Source organism: Nyctereutes procyonoides, unplaced genomic scaffold (assembly GCF_905146905.1).
Source record: "Nyctereutes procyonoides isolate TBG_1078 unplaced genomic scaffold, NYPRO_anot_genome, whole genome shotgun sequence".
Taxonomy (NCBI): Eukaryota; Metazoa; Chordata; class Mammalia; order Carnivora; family Canidae; genus Nyctereutes; species Nyctereutes procyonoides.
In genome coordinates this window covers 21,994,918-22,003,528 of record NW_026575024.1, presented here as the reverse complement: position 1 = coordinate 22,003,528, position 8,611 = coordinate 21,994,918, and the positions used below count along the sequence as shown (strand labels likewise).

Here is an 8,611-nt window from a genome sequence, read left to right as displayed (position 1 = left end):
ACAAGCCTGCATTCTTAGGACTTTGCCCTCCTTGGGGCCACTCTACCCTACCCCACTGGGGCCTGATGGGAGCCATAAAGCAGGTGAATGATGACCTAATCCCAGCATGAGCAGTTTAGGGGAGGCATTATTCTTAGAATTCTAGTCTTAGGGAACTTAGAGGTGATTCGAGCTCCTCCTCTCTCCACAAAGTGGGGAAACAATTTGCTGTGTGCCTCCCAGGCTGGTTCTCACCACTCCTGCAGCCTGCCCATCTGCCTCCTGCTTGTGGCTTCACAGGACTGTAGTTGGTGAGATTTCTGGGCCCTTGGTGTCTAATTAGGTTGGGAAGAAGGTGAGGGAGCGCGGGGAGAGCTCTGCTGGGAACTGGATTTGCTTAATAGGTTGGCCCAGAAGTGACTGGCTGAGCCATGCTGGGACATGTTTGTGCTCACAGTTAAAAATCAGGCTCAAAAATACAGCAGAGTTTCTCCACGGTCATATCATCACTAGGAAATTTTGTGAAGTGGAGCTCTGTGTGAAGAAGGGAAGCAAACAGGCTTTGGACCTGCTAGTTGCTGACTTGGGACCAGCTGCTGCCCCTTCTCTGCCTCAGTTACCCTCCTCTGTAAGGCAAGAGCACTCGTTCCTGACCTTCCCTGACACATGGTGGGAACATGAGGCTCAGCGATTAGGAGGCATGACCATCATCCGTCATCCTCATCTTCTCTCCTGAGTGCTGCCTATGCTAGTATAGTTTTGTGAACTTGTCAAGGGGTCCTGGGTGTGCCTGTCAGATCATCCACATCAGAATCCCCTGGGACATTCGTTAAAATTCAGGTTCTTGGGTTGTATCCCAGAACTACTTCCTTCTTCCAGTTCTTGATGTGTGTAAGGAGGGACCTCATTCCCAGTTTGTTTGGCACAGCCCCATGTCTTTAGAGAGCTGGGAATTCTTTCCATTTCCTGGCAACCTATGGGGAAGGATGCCTCTGAGGTCCTCCCTAACTATGCACGCGCACACACGTGCATGCACACGTACTCCTACCTGCGTTTCTGTAACAGGGATGCCAAGATGTTCTCCAATGCCATCTGCTTTTGGCTTGCCCACAGACTGTCCACCTGACGGCCGAGTCGTACCTTTGCTCCTTGCTCCCGGTTTCTCTCTCTATTCAATTAGAAACAGAGCAACAGTTGATATTACTGTTTGGGTAGGATGTGAAGAAGCATGGGAAAGGCCAGAGCCAAGTAAGTTAAAGCAGAACAGGTGTGTCCTTATGCCTATTCCAATATCTGGGGTGGACCCTTCTACCCACTGAATTAGATGCAGCAACATTGAGGAAGGCACTCACACAGTAGTGAAGAGTATAGGCTGTGAAATACATATTTGCCCAATATGTCCCCACAGATTAGTTATTAATTATAAAGGGGAAATACTAACTTTATAGAGAAGAGAACCGGTAGACATGTTAACCAAGTGATTAAAATTACCATCACCAATAATGGGACGAATGGACCTCATGTGCCTCCCAATATGGTGCACCAAGAAGGACACGATATCACTGCTACCGACACATAACCTGAATCTAATCATGAGCAAATATCAGGCAAATCCAATGCAAGGGACATTCTATAAAGAATAGTTGGCTTTGGGCAGCCTGGATGGGTCAGCAGTTTAGCGTGGCCTTCAGCCCAGGATGTGATCCTGGAGACCCAGGATCAAGTACCATGTCAGGCTCCTTGCAGGGAGCCTGCTTCTCCCTCTACCTGTGTCTCTGCCTCTCTCTCTTTGTGTGTCTTCCACAAATAAATAAAATAAAATAAAATAAAATAAAATAAAATAAAATAAAATAAAATAAAATAAAATAAAATAAAAATAGTTGGCTTTTACTAATAAGAAATGTCAAAATCACAAAAGGCTGAAGAACTGTCCAGATTAAAAGAAACTGAAGAGACATGATAATTACATGCAACCTATAATCCTGGACTGGATCCTGGATCAGGAACATTAAAAATTGCTATAGAGGACATTTGGGGGGAACTGATGAAGGGTGAATATGCACACTGAGTGCAGATTACTCTGTGATTATGTCGGAGAATGTCCTTTTGTTAGCCGTTAGGAGGCACCGTGTAGGAGTATTTAAGGATGAGTGAAGGGTTGCGATGACTGCAGTTTACTCTCAAATGGTTCAGCATAATGATAACAATGTGCGCACTTGTTTGTGCATGTCAGCAAATATGATAAAACAGTAGGAATTGTTGAAGATAGGGAAGAGGGATGTAGAAGTTCATTGCATTATTGCTGCGATTTTTCTCTAAGTGTCTTACTTTTTCAAAACAAAAAATGCAACAAGCCTTGGTGTCAGGCTCTTTGGATCCCAGCCCGGGTGCTCTTTGGTGTGTCCTTTAGAAGCTATTAACTGCTCTCTGTCAGATGGGAGTAAACAGTACCTACTTTGTAGCGTTGTTACAGGTAGGAGACTAAGTGTAATGGCTCATACTACCAAGGGCTTCCTGGGAGCCCAGCACTGTCCTGAGGGCATGTACAATGTCCCAGGCAGAGCCTTTGTTTCCAGCACTGAATCATGATCAAATAACGGTAGTACTACTATTGGAGCCTCGCACAGAGAGAAGCACGTAGCTGGTGCTCAATGATATTTTGGTAGTTAGAAGTAGGCTGGGGCTTCACATCAGGGCCCTTCTGCTATGACAAATCCAGAAGTGATAGATGCTGTGCAAAGGGAAGGACCAAAAGTCCCTCCACACTCTGATGCATCGGAGTGTGGGAAGAAGTCATCAGGACTTCTGCTTACCCCTGCTGCCGGCTCATGATGTCCTGCAGGAGCTTGCGGGCGGACAGCTGGCCCAGCACCTTCCGGTAGCTGTTGGTGAAGATGGCGTCTGCATACCGAGGGATTCTATATGGAAGGAGTCAGAGGTCAAAGGGCTGGGTGGCAGGGCCAGGCAAGGAAACGAGGGGAGCTGTACTCATCATGTCTCTGTAAGGTCCTTCAGCCCTTTGCCCTGTGCATCCCCAGGGAGGGTAGGATCCAGGCCGGGAGGCTTCTCTGGAGCTCAGAGTCTGCCCCCCTCCCAGAGATGGACCATGGAAGTTGCTGAGGAGATGGGTGGGGGGCAGCTTAGGGCTCCATCCTGCACCCCCCTAAATCATCCCCCAGTGGGTTGCAGAGATGGTTTTGAGATGTTAGGAAACTAGGCCCTGGTGGTAGGACTGCTTACCTGATGGGCAGGGATGGCGGGGAAGAGTGGGAGCCACTGCTGAGGGTGAGGATCACCAGGAAGAACACCCAGAGCAGCATCTTTCACCCCTGCAATGGCTCCTAGAAAATGATAGAAGGAGGTCAAGGGTAGCCATAGCCAGAGGAATGCCCTTTGCTGGCTGGGCCCAGCCCTGGGCTTGGCTCTATGCAATCCTTAGTGCTTGTCCTTTGGAAGCTGTGACGCAGGAAAAAAATCCAGACTCTGGAAGTCAGACAGACCTGGGTTCAAGTCCTGCTTTTGCCAGTCACGAGCTCTGACCTCATTTTCTGCATCTGTAAAATGGGCACGATAAGCTACCCTGCTGACCCTATAGGGTTGAGTGGAAAATTAATGATATTGGGGTAACTGCCCCTTGCTATAGGGCATTATATGTAGAATTCAGGCCCCATGGGTAGAGGGTAGTACCTTCCCCTGGTAGCTTAAGTCACCCCCACCCACTGTGGCACTGATAGCCAGTGAGCAGGGCCCACAGCTCAAGCCCTGAGTCACACAAATCTCAGCTCATATGTGGGTTCTAGCTGTGTGTCCCACTAGCTGTGTGTCCCAAGACAAGTAGCTTCTCCTTTCTGGGTCTCAGTCTCCCTATCCATAAAATGGAGTCGATAACTATACTGACTGCATAGGATCCTTGTCAGTGTTAGGTGACACAAAAGTAGCTTGGCACATAAGGAATTCTCTGAAACGCCTGCTGCTGTGACCTCATATCAGACCCAGGCAGGCTCCTGTCCTGTTTTGTTATATGCGAACTCAGGGGAAGGAAAAGCTATATATCTTACTCCAGACATTTCGATTCTGCCGAAGGGTTTTAGCATTGGAAAAGACCAGGGAGCCTGAGTAGCCAGTGTGGCAGTCATCTAATAGATCATGTAATTACCCTTAATTGGAGCCTACTGACACCGTGCTCTGCAATCAGGGGGAGAATAGGCAGCTTGGGGTGGAGTGAGGGGAGTGCCTGCCTTAGCGGGGAGCCGGCGAGCCGAGCCTCCCCTGGTAAGTCCGACCTGCCCCCCTCCATTGAAGCTGGAGTGACTCAGTTACAGAATTGGGTCTCCTCACTTCCCATGCCCCTTCACCCTCAGCAGGATATCCACTCCATGGGGATAGAGGCAGGGACCCCTCCTTTCCCAACATCACCCCATGTCTTCCATTTTCTCTCCTGTCCCATTGAAGACTGATTTTCAGCAGACAGGGGCGGAATCACCTTTCCTTTTCCGGGCTCACCTGCCTTCTTAGGATGTCACCTCCCTTCTACCAGACACCAAGGTCTTGACTAACCCAGGCATGCCTGGAGACCCAGGGTGGGATCTGCAGAGACAGCTCCATGCAGCCTGAGACCCTGTTCCTCCAGAGCTGGTGTGTAACCCTGTTTGGTGTGCAACCCCTCCACTCCCTCCAGCCACTGGCAGTCCTCCAGCTCCTGCTCAAATGCTCTCTGCCAGTGAGTGACGGGGAGCTCACTACCTACAAATCAGTACATTCTATTTCCAGCCAGTTTTTCTTGTTGGGAGGTTTTTCTCATCATGTCAAGTGCAAACTCCTTTGTCCTGCAAAGATGTGCTAAGCTTCTATTCTTCTGGAAAGGATGGGGGCTAGAGAAAGGATGAAACCATGGCATCTGCCCACCTTCTCCCCAACCCTCACCCAGGCTTTGACATCCACCTGCTGGGCTACCGCAGCTTCTGCACCTTCATCCACATGACAAAGCCCTTTAGATGAGTTTTGCATCTGCCTTAGTTAGGCCTTTGCTCCCCAGCCAGAGGATCTCCATATTCTATCCTTCTCATTCCCACCATATCACATCTGACTCTCCTTCTCCCAGCCTGGCCCAGCCTTCCTTGCGAGCCACAAAATTTCCTAAGCAGAGAGATCTTTGGAGGTGAAGAGGGCCCCTTGACATTGCTTTTTCTGTTTCTTGGCTGCAGCCTGGACTTTCTTGCCTTCTTTGCTGCTGATCTTTTAAAGACCTGGGCACATCCAGGGCCCTAATCATTTCATTCCCCTGCTCAGAAGCCCTTGGTTGCCCACCGCCTCCAGAGCAAACCCCAAACCCCTGCTCTTGGCTTAAGCTCTCCTCACCTTCTGCACCTTCTCCTGTGCTCCCCAGCCCCAAGTTCCACACACACACACACACACACACACACACACACACACACACACACCCCGCTGCGCCAGCCTGCACAGCCCATCCTCACAATCTCCCCTCTGGAGCAGGTATCACAGTCTTCATTTTACAGCCGAGGAAACGAGTCCAGGGAGCAGAAGGGCCTTTTTCCATGGTCCTCCATCAAATTAGTTTCGGAGTGGGCACTTCAGAATGGGCCTCACAGTTCCCAGGCCAGCAGGCTTCCTCCAGCTCCTTGAGGCAGCCTCCCAGATACAATACCCTATTCACAGCACTCCCTATTCATGGGCGCTTCAGAATTCATCACCTGCACATGGGAAGCAGTTCTGAAAAAAAACTGAAAGCTCTTGCTCTTTGTCATTAGATCTCTAGGGAAGAAAAAAGGGGGACAAACAGGAACACCTGCTTGGTCGGCCCCTTCCTATGTATGTCCAGTGGTTTCAGGGAGTTGAAAATAACCTGATAGGAGGGCAAGTCCTAGCAAATTCTGTAAACCTCAGCTTATTTGGAATGCGGCTAAGCAACCATATAGTCTGGACAACTAAGGAACACAACACTGGCTGCAAACCATGTGCCCCAGGGATGGGTCAAGACCCCATTGCAATCTCCAGGCTAGAACCTAATCCATGGTGTGGTAAAATTCCACTAAACAAAATTGGGAAACAAAAGTTTTCATCCCTTATAGCCCGATAAGAATAGAGCATGTATCACCAAGGATAAAATAGCTACTGACAGACATACTCCACACAAGTGGTCTACAGAGACAGCATTCCAGTGAATTAAGTGTAGCATAAACCCAAGAGTATCATCAACGACTCCCTGAATGCTCTGAAGGCATTTTAAGGTTTATTATCTACTGTTATGAATATTAGTTAGCTTTTCGCAGTGTTTACAGATGAATTCTGTGGTTAGATCTATTTGAGGTCATCTGGATTCAGGATAAATGGGCACTTGATCTACATTGGTTGGCACCTCTTGCCAGCCTCTATGCCAAGAATGTCATGAGAATTCTGCAGATGCATCTTCAGCTAATGACAGAGATCAGGTCTCAAGGGTCCACTTTTGAACAGCAAGGAAGGAAATCTCTTACTTTTCCTAAACATACTGCTTTTGTAATTTAAGAATGTTGAAGTGGGCAGCCCGGGTTGCTCAGTGGTTTAGCGCTGCTTTCAGCACAGGGCCTGATCCTGGAGACCTGGGATCGAGTCCCATGTCGGGCTCCCTGCATGGAGCCCGCTTCTCCCTCTGCCTGTGTCTCTGTTTCTCTCTCCGTATCTCTCATGAATAAATAAAATCTTAAAAAAAAAAAAAAAAAAGAATGCTGAAGCACTGACATCCTGATCCAGTTTATAGACTGTTTCAGCAGTAGTTTTCCAAATTGAAGGAGATCTAAGTTTTTAATGAGGAAGCATCTTGAATTGTCATTCAAAAGAGGGACACCCGGGATCCCTGTTTAGCACCTGCCTTTGGCTCAGGGCGTGATACTGGAGGCCCAGGATCAAGTCCCACATCGGGCTCCCTGTGTGGAGCCTGCTTCTCCCTCTGCCTGTGTCTCTGCCTCTCTCTCTCCATGTCTCTCATGAATAAATAAATAAAATCTTGAAAAAAAAAAAAGAGGGACACCCCCACCTCCTTCCAGAAAGCGTTTGAGGAGGCTTATGTTGAAAGACACAAATACTTTGGACCGTCAAAGCGTGGGGATCAAGAGACAAGCGTGGGGGTAATGGAGCACTCCAAGGGCAGATAATTGCATCTGAAACCTTGAGTAAGGAGCGCAGGTGCAGTTGAGCAAGAAAGCAAAATGTTATCAATTTCCAGGCAATTATGTTGAATGGATCTGAGCGAGATAGATGGGTGGTATTGATTTGCATAGCCACTTGGCTCCTTTCTGATCCATGGCAGCACCCCACTGTCGACTGGTGACTCTAGCCAGCTCATGTCTTGTCCCAGATGCCTGCCTACACACCCGTGAAGGAGAGCTGAGACCTCACCCGCCCCCAACAAACACTTGAAACTCATCTGTCTGCCTGCTACCTTTCTATGGTTGGGCTGCCACGTATTCGAGACAACCTCAACATGGTGCCAGTCATCTAAAGCATGTTCCAGATCCCTTAACCAGGGGCCCGAAGGGGCTCACAGGCAAAAAAGATGGTGGTGGGCCTCTTTGACTTGGTGTCTCTGACTTGGTGAGAAGGTCAACCTTCTTGCCCCATCCAGCCCAGCCCCCAGGGCCACCCTCTCTCACCTCCGACGTGGCAGGTGTCCCTCTGCTCTGAGGCGCTTCTCCTGCTCCCTGGACCTCAGGCTCAGTGTTTGCTGCTCGGCAGCTGCGTGGTGCGCCCATCATTTATACCTTCATTTTCCTAAGCGTTGTCAGCGTCAGAGAATCAATTACCCAGAAGTGAACCAAAGGCCCGTTTTTAGCATCACACTGACAAACCTTAATAGGGGGAAGAGGTTTTCCCCCTTGCAAATGAAGACTTTTATGGAACTTTCCCTTTATCTTGGAGGGAATGACGGAGCACAAAGTAATAGCATTATACTGAGGTGAATAGAGAGTATAATACCGCTTCTCTAATAATTGGAGGCATCATAACCATGAAACACCAAAGGGGTCATTTACTCTCTGGGTTAGATGTGCCTTTTCAAACCTTGATATCATTTTGTTTTGTCCGCGCACCACTTTATTTCACTTTAGGGTAGTCAACATTACAGATAAGTGTTCTCCTCTCCTTGGCAAGGAGGGTTGCTTGCTATCTCTCTCATCCAATTATCGACATTTCCCCCTATTCCATTTACACCCACTGGGGCCACAGGCCAGCCGAGGCAGCTAGCCCGGGAAAACCCGCTGGCAGGTGTCGAGGCAGCCGAACACGCGGAGTGGCCTCAGAATGTGTGAAGTGAGAGGAAAGATGGAAAACCTTGGGAGGGCTGTGGTGTTTCCAGATTTTATGAGCCCGGAGCTAAAGAATCCTCAAGAATGGCATAAAAGTGTGTGAGGCAGAAGTGCCAGCTTCCCACGCGGCTGCTGTGGAAGAGTAGAGAGAGCTCTAAGCTTCCAGCCCAGAGCCCCGCTGCCCCGCGTGTGTCTGTCAGTCATGACCCCTCTGACCCTTAGCGAGTTACTTCTACCCTCAGGCCTCAGTTTCTAAGCCTGGAAACTTGAGGACTGCCAGCGAATAGCAGCTTTCAAACTTTAAAAAAAAAAAAAAAAAAAAGTGGCATAGA

At 48.9% G+C, this 8,611-nt stretch overlaps 1 protein-coding gene across 1 annotated transcript; it reads right to left on the bottom strand.

Moving 5' to 3' along the window:
* Positions 1 to 975: 975 nt before the first annotated feature.
* GHRH (growth hormone releasing hormone) lies at positions 976 to 3,299 on the bottom strand. The gene is made up of 3 exons (XM_055307805.1): positions 3,220 to 3,299; positions 2,793 to 2,897; positions 976 to 1,147 (listed from the first exon to the last, which is right to left on the bottom strand). Exons 1-3 carry the CDS (start codon positions 3,297 to 3,299, stop codon positions 1,024 to 1,026), a joined length of 309 nt encoding a protein of 102 aa, XP_055163780.1. The 3' UTR covers positions 976 to 1,023.
* Between the last annotated feature and the right edge of the window lie 5,312 nt (positions 3,300 to 8,611).

Bases quoted from the DNA above. Each gene is read 5' to 3' on its own strand.
- GHRH (XM_055307805.1), bottom strand. From the start codon at position 3,299: ATGCTGCTCTGGGTGTTCTTCCTGGTGATCCTCACCCTCAGCAGTGGC. The intron at 2,898-3,219 runs GTAAGCAGTCCT...CCTTCCATATAG, and splicing joins CCGCCATCCCTGCCCATCAG to AATCCCTCGGTATGCAGACG. The intron at 1,148-2,792 runs GTAAGCAGAAGT...CTAATTGAATAG, and splicing joins ATCATGAGCCGGCAGCAGGG to AGAGAGAAACCGGGAGCAAG.